The sequence below is a fragment of the Lineus longissimus genome, chromosome 4 (assembly GCF_910592395.1).
Source record: "Lineus longissimus chromosome 4, tnLinLong1.2, whole genome shotgun sequence".
Classification (NCBI taxonomy): Eukaryota; Metazoa; Nemertea; class Pilidiophora; order Heteronemertea; family Lineidae; genus Lineus; species Lineus longissimus.
Window position 1 is genome coordinate 20,717,683 of NC_088311.1, and position 14,837 is coordinate 20,732,519.

Genomic DNA, 14,837 nt, shown 5'->3' on the forward strand with positions numbered 1-14,837 from the left:
GGTTCGGGAGTGTCACGAGACGTCCACGAGGGAACCGAATGTAGCCGCACGTGCATGACTGATTTTTGAAGCCACGAGGCGTGTCTAGGCTGTATGCTGAGGTAATTCAATATTCTGAACTTAGCGTCGAAATCTAGCTGGTATCGAAGTCTGCTCCCTTTTCGCGAAACGCAATAATGTCGACACGCGCCGAAACTCATTCTGAAGTGACTCTTGTATAGAATTCCTGTATATATCTTGTATTAAACGTATATTTGTTTACATTTTAAACCAGTATCGTTCAGTTTCTTCATACACAGAAGTGTCGCATCTTGCATAGAACCAACAACGCACTTGAACCCACAGGGGAGTTCGTAACATATAGTCTCAAACAAACTGTATGTTTGGCGGGGGGGGGGCTCTGACATATGTGAGTATGATAAGTAATAAGTACTCATATTATGAGCATTTTATGTATTATTTCGAAGAATCTGAACTAAAAATACTAAATTCCTGACTATATAAATTTATTAACTGACTCGGTTTAAAAAAATTAACCGAATATTCATAAATACTCAAAGAGAAAATTTTTCCTGTCAAATTCAGTTATCTAGAAAATATCATGCGGTTAGCTATATAGCTACAAACACTTACTAAGGTTCCTTTTGTGGTGAAAGCCGTTGACTGCTCGTCCAATTATAAGATTGGCACAGATGATCGCAATGGCAATGACAACGAGGGAGACATTGGCGAGAATCAGCTCGGGGGAATGAATCACCTGAGAGGAAGAGACACATGTACGTTCGGGTTAAGCTGATTAGGAAAACTGGATCGAAACGAAATCGCATCGTCGAAACGAAACAAATAAAATCCTTTATCTTCCGTAGCCTCATCGCGCTTGTTATTACACATTTGACGCCCCTTGACAGCACACATGAGTAACTAAAGCAATCGTACTCAATTATTTGGTAAAAAGAGGTGCACTGACTACCATAATTAAATAGAAACGAATTTTCTCTCGCCCTGACCAATTAACCGTGTGTGCCGTAATAAAAACGGAAATAATCTTACCGCTGGAGGCGTCCCAGTCGAACCTATATTCGGCATCAAAGGATCGATTCCTGCTGAAACATTGGCCATCATGTCATGTCAATCCAAAGTGTTCAACAGACCAGATTTCAGGCGGACTTTGCTTCAATGTATTTGATATCTTTACGTGGCATAATCAAGGTGGGAAAATAATGTCCTTGACACTTCTTTCTAGAACATTTTATACGTTATCACCAGAGAAACCAAGGCAAAGTATCGCCTCGACACGTTTCGTGATGAACATGTAGCTACGTAGCCTACGCGTGGGGCGTGGACTCCCACCGCTGAACACTGTATATCCGAATCTTCTAGATAATAGGATCAACATGATAGCTTTGGTGTATTTTTCTTACCAAACTGCATCAATTTCCCAGCGCAGACGGCATAATAATCATGCATTATGCTCTCTGCAAGTTTTAGTTTCCGTGTAGTATTTGTTACGACGTGCATTACACATGTACATTGCAATCTCGCAGTGCAATCAGTCTGAAAATGGCTACGGCCACAGATTCGTACATGCTTCGGGGATGAATCACAAAATTATATACCGTTACAACCTTTTCAAGTTTAGTTTTATTGCATCAATTTAACCACGGCACAAACTTTCACGTGACCAGAAGGGTTTATGCCTGTTTCGCCTATTCCTGTTTCGCCTATTCCTGTTTTGCCTACAAAATTCCTGTTTCGCCTATTCCTGATTCGCCTATTCCTGTTCCGCCTATTCCTGTTCCGCCTATTCCTTTTTCGCCTATTCCTTTTTCGCCTATTTCCTGTTTGGCCTATTTCCTGTTTGGCCTATTTCCTGTTTCGCCTATTCCTGTTTCGCCTACTTTCCAGTACCCCTACAATAAATCGACTCTCCCACGGGGAACCTTAGGGATGCATGTCCATTTTATGGGGAAAATGTGAGGGGACAATTGGATGATGTTAACGATGTGATGACAATTTGACTAATCAAATGCCATCAACTTTGTTAACAAACCATGCCATGACCTTTTGAAAGAGTCACCTTGAAAGCGGGGACAGTCGGGACTTATTTGACCATAGGACCATAGGACCATACTGACACACAGTAAAAACTAATAGATTAAGTAGAGTAAAGCAGTCGTTTATTTTATGAAAACTGAATTCATGAGTTTTTGATAAAAATACATAATATTTGTACATTCTCATAGTTATTTGATCAAAATCAGCTGTAAAACCCATGTCATAATATACATGTAGGTACAGCACATATAAAGTCAAACAAGGTGGAAAATACATATCATGATATTATGTCAGACAAGGTAACTGATGGCATCAATGTAACTCATTATGTCCCTCACTCCATTGACGTATTGTTCTTTGAGGCGTAACATGCGTTCGTCAATGCGTACATATGTGGCTCTCCTCGGGTTGGGTCGGTCAGTAAGGGACGGTTCATATTCCTACGTCTGTGGGGAGGTTAGCAATACATTTGAATAGGCGAAACAGGAATAGGCTAAACAGGAATTAGGCGAAACAGGAATAGGCTAAACAGGAATTAGGCGAAACAGGAATAGGCGAAACAGGAATTAGGCGAAACAGGAATTAGGCGAAACAGGAATAGGCGAAACAGGAATAGGCGGAACAGGAATAGGCGAAACAGGAATACACCGCACCAGAAGCCCTAAAAGTCTTATCATATTGAAATACCTTCTCGGATCAATAGAAAATCTTCGTTGAGCGAGTTCAACAATGGCAATAGCCAAGGGCATTCATAATATCGGTTGGGTAAAAGCAAAGTGGAAAGATCAAACGCGATTTGCGAGATGGGGAGGTAATTTGGGTTCGTAAGACCACCGACATGAATCGGGACGAGGGGAGCTGCAGACTACACTTAAGACTACACTGGGGAATCAGTGGAGTAATGGTTAGAGCGCCGGACTCATAACCGAAAGGTCGTGGGTTCGACTCCGGTTAGAACCACAATACTGGTTTCAGTGTCCCTGGGCAAGACACTTAACCCTGCAGTTGCTTCTCTCCACCCAGGTGTATAAATGGGTACCGGTTGGAATGATCAGCTAGTGCGCTGAATTGACGGCAGCCTTTCTGAGTTCTACTGAAAGGTTTCAGGAGAGACCGGGGTAATAATGTAAAGCGCTTTGAGCGGGCAAACGGCCTGGATACTGCGCTATATAAGACGCATCATTATCATTATTAAGTCACGTGGGGGACCAGAGTCAGGCCGCTACGCCACCAACCGCGGCAGACGTCGAACTTCTAAGGAAGAATGGTGGAACCATCGTTGATTAATTCTTTATGGTACATGGTGCACGCCTATGTACACTGTACAATGTGTCTAGTAAATTGAAAGCATGTACTCGTTTCGAGAATACCATAAATACTTGCGCCTGCGGGTGGGTTGTTTCATTGGCCGTAAAAATCATAACATAACATACTAGTATGTTACATCTATGTGACTATATCGAAATGAGATGTACTTGTCGACGTGAACAATTAAATAGCGGAAAAAAACAGACGCACAAACATGACAAATGAGAAGATTTTTTAATGTCGTTTAATGTGCTCATTCAGTGTACAATGAAACGTAACAAAGCTAATAGGCTAATCTCATAGAACATGTCGAGTAAGCCAGTGATTAACGATAGGCAAATCCTTATGATTGAACTTTCAGTCCTATGGGCAACCCCGATACCAAAAGCGTGAAGGCATTAGCGTGAAGCCATTAGTCTCACAAAGGCCTAGCTAACCTTCGGGAGTCCTCTCCGGATGGCTAACCACATTTAGCATTTTGCATTTAAAATTGTGCGTGTTGGCATAGCGCGTGGTTTCATGCTCTGCTTTCATGCTTCTAAACTCATATATACAAACATAAAGTGTATTCCGTGGATAACTACAGGCCACTGACAGCGAACCAATTACTGAATGCTTTCACGCCGTGACACTAGGCCTAAGCCCAACTATACACAATGTGGAGTCTTGTTTATTAGTGACTAAGTCGAGTAAGGACTGCTCGTGAGATTCGAGTCACTCCCCCAAGAATGGATAGTGGAATTACTGTCCTTATTCGTAACAATGCGTCGGGGTTCGGACATAAAAACAGCGCCTCCGAGTTTGAAGGTACAAAAAGGGAATACCAACAATTCAAGGTAAGACGTTTACGATGTCGCGGTTTCGTCTCAATCGGTCAGCATGTAAACGGTATTTTTAGTGTGGTGTTGGTCAGGCATAGCATATGAGATAAAAACTAAAAGGCATAATGCTTTTTGAAGAGTATAACCGACAGACTATAACTTCATTATCTAATCGATCAAGCCATTGATGGTATTGACAGAGCGCCATCTAATCATTTCATTCATACTGGACCTGAAAGGTAAAATGGGAAACTCAGTCAATTATTTAATCACTAAGATGTATAACGGACTGTCAAAAACTATGTGCAGCAGAAACTATCGACACAATTAGACCTAAAGTCCGACCTTAAGAGAGTAATCCAGAACACTCGATTACAGTCCAGTGGCCAGTAATGCATTTAAGCATTGCATGTACGGATATCGCAATGTCTTCCAGTTCCACCCGTGCCTCATATCTGAAAAGGCCGAAGACAAATTCATAAAGGGCATTTAAGGGTAAGACGTGTGTAACTTCTCCCTAATCAGTTTCAGGGCCTATTCATATTCTGTGAAGATTTACATTAAGGACCTGAATCTGTATGTTCAGAAGTTAAACGCTGTTTTAAGCTAAACGCCCTTTATGAATTTGGCCGTGGTCTTTAAGCAATTGGTAAAGATTTGGCCATTACGTGAAGTTTTTCTGACATATTATATGTTCTAATGTACGTTCTAAACAGGTTTTTTTTAAAATTTTCGTTGACATATGGTTAAACATGTCAGTTCTACTTTATGACTCTCTTACGTTAAGCATAATTGTATTAGTTGGCGAGGGTTCAGTCAGTAGCCTAAACAGTCAACAGAAAGGCAGCATGCCGAAATAAAAAGTACTTCACACAGCTTGTCTTTTTTTTAAATACCTCACCAAACGTTGAGAATGGCACCCATTACATATCACGTAATACCATTGATTTCATATTAGATCCTCAAATATGAGTTTTATTGACTTATGGAGTGTTATGGCTTTAAAAGTGTGCTGCCTAACATAAGTAAACCGTCCTTAGCGCACTTTTTGTTTGACTTCAAATAGTAGGATTTGAGGCCTTAAAGGCAGGTATATATACATAAGATCAAGCATTGGTACACGATCAAGCATACTAACACTAGGGAGTTTTCGCAAATCCCCCGAAACGCCACCGTGAACGACTATCACAATTAGCAAATTTTTCACACAGACCTGTCAGTTCTGAAACTCTTTAGCGACGATCAGCTTTAAAATCGATTAGCGTTAAAATTCGGGAACTGTATGTTCATGTAAGCGTTTAGCTAGTAAGCCCCTTTTTGATTTAAGTCTCTCGTGTAAAACGGATCAGCCAGGTTAGCAGACACGAGAAACATATCAACTGTAAATGAATTACGATTTGGCAAGTTTTTTTTTGGGAGCATGCAATGTCCCTCAACTTCACACAGTGTAAAAACAGCCATGAACAGTGCCACAGAGGATACGTTTGGCATGCACTATCAAACATATCAACTGCAAATTAGTGAAGATTCGGCAAGGATTTTTAAACGAGACATGTCACTTAAAACTTCGCATGAATGAAACTGCCATAGACGTAGCCACAGAGCGTTGTCTTTGGTGGCAGATACATCCACACATGGATTGATAAGCCATCATCCGTCAATAATTTGTCTTTCCTCAGCAAGGTCATGCATACACAAGACCACAAGAGTGGTATTTCTGAGGTATCAGACTACACCCGAGTGATGGTCTTTGGATTGGAAACCCCTGAAACCGCAGGTCAAAGGGTTTCCTTACCAAAGATCATCAGCTTTATGACCCGTCAGTTTTTCCAACCCGCCAAACTTTAAGTATGGAACATGATAGCACTTAATCGCCTGCGTGTATACTTTGATGTCTTTTTCAGGAAAACGAACGCCGGGGCAGCATTTGAGCCGTTAGGGGGCTGGGACGCTGAGGATGACGTGGAAGACCTTAGTAAGTTAAGCCACACCTGTTCCTTGCTCTCACGAAAAAAGAAAATTTTATATTTGTTTTGGGAAATCCCGAAATGCCTTCTGGGGTCTCAAGCAAAAGCGTATATTTTCGCAATTTTCATTTTCCCGAATGAAGATTATTCGCAAAACCCACGAAAATATAGCGCTTTACCATTCATGAAGTATTCCTTTTGGATTACCTTACATGTACTTTTATGAAGTTGACGTCTCAGAGTCGCCTATTTGGGGCTAGATGGCGTTATTGAATGACTCTTAAAGAATTTGTCCCTGCTTCGAATTGCCTATCAATCAGTATAATTATTACGGTAGTATATACCACTTGTGAAACATTCACATGTACAATACGGTCAATTTTTTTAATCATCATCAGTCATCTTGAACCGGAGGTTAGACTACACCCTATGACTCAGTTATCCGGACTTATGAAAACTTGTTAAATTGGTGAAAACGATAAGATTGCTTTAATGTTATGATTTGTTGTAGCGTTGCCAAACATCGATGGTCTCATTAACAGTCATAAAATATGTCGATTGAAAGAAATGAAACTTGCACACAAAACCTTCACCCGGGTTTGTTAGGATCAAAGGATCGTCGTAGCTTTTATCCATTATTTACGCTCTAAGAATCTACTTGATATAGCATTTTATATTGAATGGTAACTGATTTACAGTGAATGTGTTCCCCAAAGATCATTTGGGTCATTGCAAATCATTTCCCTTCAATTCAAATCGTAAAACAGAATAAGAATAGTTCTTGTGAAAAGGACTCCGTAGTTGGTCTTTCGAGTCGAAGGAAAGGAAACACGTAATTACTTTCTTTCTCTGACATATTTATGGTCGTGTTTACATCCTAGGGCCAAATTCTAAAATGGGTATTGCTACGAACAGGATTTAGCACGTTTCCTTTTGAGAGACTACAATGTGCTATATTTCTCGGCGGGGCGGGGGGGGGGGGGGGGGGGAGTCTTGAAAGTCCCGGTTCCTCGAATTCATTTACGCGCCACTGGTAAATCGGTTTTTACATTGTAGGAGAAGGAATTCAATTTATATATTATACCGAGAATCTTATTAAAATGGCAAATTCTTTCAGGCATAACAGACTGGGCTACGGAAAAGTACGAAACACATACACCTAACCATGCTGAAAATGTGACGGGTAAGTTTATTTAATCTTCGAGTCATTTATGTGTAAAGTTTGAAATGATAACGCCGTGTTTTGTGGTTTATTTGATTGTTCGATGAAATCTATGTACAAACATAATAGAATTAAATTGATTAGAAACTTAATAAGATTTAAGATTTTTACATATAAATTTCTAAAAGTATCAGATATACATATACACTATACGATTTTACATGTGGAGTTTAATATCATGCCATTCACCTTGTATATAACTGCACAAACCTTATATTCAAGTGGACCGAATTACGTCCACACCTTGTATAATCAACGCTTGTTACATCATGTCTTCTCATGTTTGATGGGTTTCGTTTCAGCCAAACCCAGGTCAGAATCCCAGTCGCGGCTTTGGGAAAAATTCCTGTGCGTACCATCATTAAAATGTACGGGGATAAAGAACATTGACGACTTCAAGGACAACAGTCTCTCGGAACTAATCCTGAAAGAAAATGAGGAAAAGACAAAACCAAATGATGAGAAAAAAGTGAAAGTAAAAGAAGATGACGAAAGGTGCTATGGATGTCAGAATAATAGGACAGGGCTAACAAGAGCTGTGACTCAAGTAAACCTCCGACCGCCGAATCAAACCCTGCCAAACCGCGCCAAATCATCGAATAATCTGTCTCTACGGTCAAGGTCAAAATTGGGCTTGGTCTATCGGAAATATGCAGATGAGGATGAGGACCAGGATGTAGTGCGCAAGAACACTTCCGGTAATTTCTTTCAACCCAGTGTCAAATTTAGTGCTAATTCTAGTTCGACTTCTACTACACAACAGGAAAATCCATCTCGGACTCAATCCAGTGTCTCTTTTAATATCATTCAGGAATCACCGGAGGGAAAAAGGCAACGGGAGATCAAAAGTGCGCACGCGCTGCGGTCGGTGCAGGTTATTTCTCCTGCGGTGAAATTGTGCTATACTAATGGTGTTGACCCTTCTCGAACCAATGGATCGGTCGCGGGGCATTTTCTTAGAAGTAAAACAATGTCAGTTATAAACGGGGACACAAGTCAACGATACGGTATGGAATCGGAAAAAACCTATGACCGCTGTAAATCTACATCTAGTGACAACAGTAGTCAAGATAAAACATTTGTGACGAATTTGAAATCAAAATTTACTAAAGGTAATCAATTGCGTTCGAAAAATAAACCAAATGATAGTCAGAATGACTTCAGTGGTATGTCTCGAAATAACTCGGTTAAAAAACACATGAGTAAGTTGGCGAAGCGCCAGGAGCAAGCGCAAGCAGACGCTAATGGCGAGTCGGATATTGCCCCTTTAACTATGGTGCTAAGGAAATATTCAAATGAAAGTGAAACAGACATTGATGCAAGGTTAAAACGGGTGCAAGATTTGGAATCTAAACTCAAGCTTGCGCATCCGAATGGCTTAAAATTAGAACAACAATGTGGCGTAAAGACTGTGGATCCCGTTAAGGGGGACATTTCTCACCTTGTGATCAACGGTGTGAAAGACTCCGTCACGGTTCGCTTTCTTGAAGCAGACGAAGAGGATTATGAAGAAGACGCCGAAGATCAAGGAAAAGAGGCCATTTTTCCGATCGGGGAAATGTTACCCGATGATGCGATCGGGGCACCGCCGAACTCGGTCAGGTTCGACCCCGATCAACGGGCTAGCACTGATATTGATAGGGATATGAAGGTGACAGGGAGGGATCTGTTGGTGCATCATGAAGACAGCCTTATTCTACTGCGGGAGGGCATCGATGGCATTGGGATCAAGGATAAATATGGACATCAAGCAGTAAGTCCGTAACAGTAGCTTGGTTTTGACCCGATTTGGATGCGAGATGTCCCCCACACAAGATCCCTGACAATCTTTGCGACGGGCGGGTCTATAAAGTGTCTTAAAGAAGCGTCAAAATACATACACCAGAGTTATGTTATCGTGACCACTGTTCTTAAATACATGTAGTATGACGTTTCAGAAATAGATAAGTCTTATGCATGTAGGCGGCTCTTCTGCATATTCTCGGGTAATCCCGTTTTATTTTTCGAATCGGTTTTTTTCGGGTAGATTAGACCAGTCTGATTAGACTATGGACTATTGATCAGACTGGTCATATATTTTTTTGTATCCTTTTTTGCAGAACTAATGATATTTCCCTTGTAAATCATTTGTAATCCATTTTTTTCAGCATTTGGGTCCACCAGCTTTCCGACCGATGTCACAGAAGACTATTCTACACCGGGCAAAGGAGAGCACACAGAAGAGGATGAACGGCAAATCACACTTACATTTACCTTTGGTAAGAGTTCTATAAACACCTACAGTAAACAGCTCAATTTCGCGGACTTTATTTTTTTGCTTACCACATGACACCTATTTCCCCAGGATGGTGTCGCATGGACTCTATCTATATGATCACTTTATCATGCATGAAACAGCCAACGGCCGCTCGATAGTTCAGGCGGGAGCCAAATTTGGGGTCTTCCTGTGACTCATATGCAAAGCCAGGAGCCTGGGTCGTGCTCGGCTTGATTCAGCGATAATTATATTCCTCATACAAGCGTAAGGAGTTATACGGTGCCATTGGAGAGACCCATACACCTTTCCAGAAATGGGGCGCTGAGTGTCCGAAATAGTGATGTCATAAGGGGAAACTAGGCCTTATGGTGGAGGGACAAAGGAGATAGTCATGGTTGATCAACACACTTGAATGCCTTTAATGACGGACAAGGGGAAAAAAGTTAGTTCCAATGCAAGCCACCAATTTCGGGAAGCATGTATATTGGCGGCTTTTGGTATCTTAATCTGACCCACCCGGTTCCTGCCTAAACCTGATTGAAGTTGTGTTATGAAGTGCTGTTGTTATCTGTTTGGCAGATCTTATATGACATGTACATGAAGATATCTAATATTTGCAAAATAACATTTCAGGAAGTTGAAAATACCACTGCCTTTTTACGGGTGAGAATGCCTAAATTGTCTAACTTCTCGCGCGAATCGAAGAGAGTGCAATCTGCAGCCCAAAATGAGGCTGGTAAAGGTTTGGTCGGTAGGTAAGCTTTCACTATCGGGTGTGGTTATGGTTAACGCATAACCGCTTGTTAACTGCATGAGGAGACCCTGCATGCTTGGGTACGTATGTCGGTAACCAAATATAGGGGATTTGTAAGGCAACTTATCACATACACGAAAAAATGTTTTCACGAGATGCAGCTTTCCAGAATAGTAATGTTATCGTGTAGTGCAAAGTCCTTATTATAACACTAGGCCGACGGCCACTCACAATACCTCCCTTAGTGTCACGAGCTACAAATGTAATTGAATTTCTTAGAATCTAAAAAAAGAGAGCTTTTCAGGTTGGCATCGTCTCACATGTATCTAGACACGTCTCATAAACATTCCCGGGAATTTAATCAGGAATATCACCGTCAGCAGAAAGGTTAGAGGGGTAATGAAAGTTTGAAATGTCCTAGGATAGAATGTTCTGGGAACGAAGGATTTTATCATGCAAATTTTTTAATCAAGAAAAACATGCCCAATTCATAGTGAGTTTTTAAAGTTTAGATCAGCCCATAAGGTTTTTCAAGGTCAATTTCAAAGTTGTTCACCATGAAAGGGTGTCTTTCGTACTCCGACAATGACATGCACCACGTGATCTCTCCTCTTCGGGGCGGGCTTGGATGGCTCGTCCAAAGTATATAAGGCCATCTCGCCAAACTCAGCCACTGTCACAAGCAAAGGAATGTTTTGATATTATGTTTCTCTCTGGTTTTCGCCTTAAAAATTCCCTATACTACATGTATTTTCACACTATTCATTCACCAGCATTTTCTACTATTCTCCGTACTTCTTCAATGTGCAACCTGGATAAGGATGAAACCTGGCTAACAGTCTGTTGTCAAACAACAATTCTCTTTGTATTTCGTCTCTGTGGAGGTTTCCTCTGCTAAATAGGAACATGAAATATGTCTTCATCTTAACGTTCAATTCCTTCCACGCTTATGTCGACTTTATAATCCTTCGACATGCATATCATAATATTTCTCCGACTTACAGAGTAGATTAAAGCTGTTAGTCTGATATAACATTACTCCTACGCAAAAAAGTATATCCCCAGGTTAGGTAGAAAATAGCGAAGTTAACTGAATGACTTCAAAGTATACAGTCCCGTAGCACCCTGCTCTCGCACCGTACTCTTTTCATGTAATGTCTCAACCATTTGGGCAGCAGTCTTGAGTTATGAGCCGATTTAGACATGGTTATCGTCGATTCTTATACATTTTAGTTTTTTATGCTATAATATTGATATATTAATTCTTGATATTTTGATATCGTGGAAATCATGATGGAAATACGTTTTATTTCAATAATTTGACATCCTTAAAACTGACTGTAATCCGAATTTGTACGACCACACTTATTACGCAAGTTTTTTAAACACTCGGCATTTAGAAACCCGACTACGGGGAAGCATTCGAAGAATAACAAGCATGGCCACACCGGCACATTCCTTCCTAGCATCGATATTTTGTTCAAAATGTCCTGTGATTTCCCCCACCCATAGGTTCCCCGACATTGATGACGAACTTCCACAGTGTTCCCCGTTTGACTTTGAGCCACCGCAGCCTTTCAGCAAACCCCTCGCCAGGCAGGACAGTCTCGGCGCACTGTTTAAGTGAGTGTCCAACATACACGTGTGTGCAGTCACGTTCATACGTCTTTGGTGTCGGCATTTTGTTGGTATTTTCGTGAATGCTTAACATTTGCAGTTGTATTTATTGACATGTCATGTTTGTTTGTTTACCAAAACATCCTCACCTTTAATACCCCGATTTTCTCATTTTTTGGCGACCTAATTCACACGCCAAGCACGTGGAGTGAGTGGGTGTTCAGTGATGTGGGCAGTGTCGTTTGCCTGCTGGTGGCATCCGTCCTAATCACATCAGTTTCTTCAAACATCTCCAACATTTTCTGACAGTTTCTCATTTGGCACCTATGAAAGTGCACATCCACAGCCATTGAGTTGTCCCACACGATTGTTTTCATTATCCTAGAACCTCAACATTATTTTCCTAGAACCTAACAATTTGCTTCAGAGCAACAGTCGCGTTCGGCAGTATATGAATTTGTTCTTGATATGTTTACATTGTTCATATACGTCTGTTGTTGTTGTTGTTGCTCCTGCTGCTGTTTCTGTCGTCGTCATCGTCGTTTTTGCTGTTGTTGTTGTTGGCTTTTTCTTTGTCTGTTCGTAAATCCGTGTTTGCATTCAATTGAGTTTTTCCTTATCTTGTAAAAATGGCAATGAACACCATGGTCAGAGACAGACAACTAATCAGCTTTAATCGATCAATATCTTTGGTGTCTTTACACACAAAGATCTGTCGTCAAAAACATTATCTTCCACTATAACAACATCATAGGCTGCAGTTTATTGCTTGTAGGCATATTGATATATCCCTCTAGCTCTTTGCACAATCGATCGCACAGTAAACTTTTGTAGGAGGTGAATTTGGTAAAGAATGCTGTTGCTCTTTCCCTTGGAAAATTGAAGAAAGGCATTATTGCTTTGTTTCTATATATGGCTGTTCGTTAATTTCAGGTTATCGAGGCGGAGGCGCACCTTCGGCGAGCAGGCCCAAGACCGCACAACCATGATCGACTTCCAGCACGCACGGGCTAAGTTGCAGATGGGGCTGGGTGATGTCTTGAGGTAAGAGGCCTTGAATGAGACTCCAGGGCTGAGGAACAAACTGAAGGGAGATTCTCGTAGTTTCAAATCCCGTTTCGCAGTTTCTTGTACAAAACGCTAATTGTGACGTTGAGACCCGCTCGTGCCACTAGATGACAGCACAGGGCACAGATGAAACGATTGGCTATTCTGTCCTTATGCTGACGTCACACATTCGTCGTGTTAGCGAAATGTGGGCATTGCGTGATCACAACAAACACTCTGGGTGGCTAATCAGTGATCGCTGCTGTATAACATGCATGATGTGACATTGACAATCAGAGAAATGAACAAAGTCGAATCAGCATAAATACTAATAAATAAAAACATGGCAGGCATGATCGGGCGTCTCATTCATCCTTTAAGGTGCCGTATTGTGAGCCAATCGGGTACCTACGATGTATCTAAGACTAGTAGTGCCTGAAGCGCAAATAGCTTGATCGACCACGGGGAAGGTTTGCGGTACTAAGCGTATGAGCTAGGGCGCAAACGCCGTGCTGCTCCATCCTTATAAGGCACCACTGAATATTTTGTTCTTGGCAATATACCGATTATGAGTGATGCATGGATTTCCCCAAATCAGCACCGCACTCGTTCCCCGCTCACGTCACTTGGCTAGTTCCTTCATGGCGGTACCTTGTCTGCCCCCGTCTTTTCTCGCATCACTTCGCCAGTCAGTCTCCTCTGCCCTTTAAACATCGATATTGCCCTCGCACTCCTGAATGGAAGCATTTCAAATTATGAACAAAATCGATCAAAATTAATAATTTACAACCCGTTGGTAACAGAAAACAGTAAATCGGTCTAAACAATCCCACCTAATTTCTATCTATTGAATTGTAAAATGTCAGGAATCTGTTAACCATGGAGACAAATGTACTACTGCTACATGGTGTACTGGAAACTGGTACTGGTCTACTGCGCATATTGGATCCTTGTTCATACCTGTGATCCCACTTTAAGAATAACAGGATTTTTAATATAGTGCCAAATAATGCATTTTCAGGCGATACCAACACCAAGAGGACGTCTAAGCTGTGATAACAAACACTAAAGTAAATACTACATGAAAAGCCAGAGGAAACTGCAGAGATTGTCTGACGTCATTAAAGAGTTTACGGTCGTATTTACAGGACTCGACGAGTCAGGCCCGTAAATCAAATTCCGAATCTCAAGGAGCACTTCCGAACTTGTTGCCCCGCCCGTCTTGACGAATTGGTACGGGGAAATAAAACAGCATTGAAACTGATGGCGTCGCGCACGAATGTGTAATCACCTCGTTCTCGGAGTTGGGGCCAATGATATAATAGCCTGGTTTCACAATTAGTACGAATGTCAGTAGTCTCATCAAGTCCCGTCCTATTTATTTACATGGTACTCTTAAATCTTCTATTATATTTAGTTGAAAGAGGATCAGAGAAATATTTTTCTTCAAACATCGCCGATGAAATAAATGTTCATAATTCAAAATTCGTCGCTCGTCGCTCATTGCGAAACCTGCCTATCGTTCATGGAGTGTCAACGACCTTAGAAACGCATTTTTGTGACTTCACGGTCGACGTATTATCATATTGATAATGTTGTCATACTATTTGTATCCCAGTGGTCGTAGAGACTATGCCATGAGTGATACCTCGACAAAATGTGTCAGTGGTAATTGTTTGTAGATAATTTCAACAAATAAATATAATATTTACAAGTTAGATCTAGCTTTTTCTATTCTGTGACCCGAGGAGTGTTGTTGAGGATGTTATGATCACAAGGCTGTGTACAA

The 14,837-nt window shown here is 41.2% G+C and overlaps 1 protein-coding gene across 3 annotated transcripts; it reads left to right on the forward strand.

The window, feature by feature from the left end:
* The first annotated feature begins 3,846 nt into the window (after nucleotides 1-3,846).
* LOC135486689 (uncharacterized) lies at nucleotides 3,847-14,766 on the forward strand. 3 transcript variants are annotated; one of them, XR_010446738.1, is made up of 9 exons: nucleotides 3,847-4,199; nucleotides 6,089-6,159; nucleotides 7,269-7,334; nucleotides 7,676-9,126; nucleotides 9,521-9,631; nucleotides 10,264-10,381; nucleotides 11,897-12,007; nucleotides 12,935-13,045; nucleotides 14,070-14,766. XR_010446738.1 is itself a non-coding variant. In XM_064769725.1 (8 exons), exons 1-8 carry the CDS (start codon nucleotides 4,126-4,128, stop codon nucleotides 14,095-14,097), a joined length of 2,034 nt encoding a protein of 677 aa, XP_064625795.1. In that variant the 5' UTR covers nucleotides 3,847-4,125; the 3' UTR covers nucleotides 14,098-14,766. The 3 variants fall into 3 exon arrangements, 1 of the variants encoding a protein (XP_064625795.1); XR_010446739.1 differs by lacking the exon at nucleotides 11,897-12,007; XM_064769725.1 differs by lacking the exon at nucleotides 11,897-12,007 and having other exon boundaries at nucleotides 10,264-10,385.
* Nucleotides 14,767-14,837: the final 71 nt, after the last annotated feature.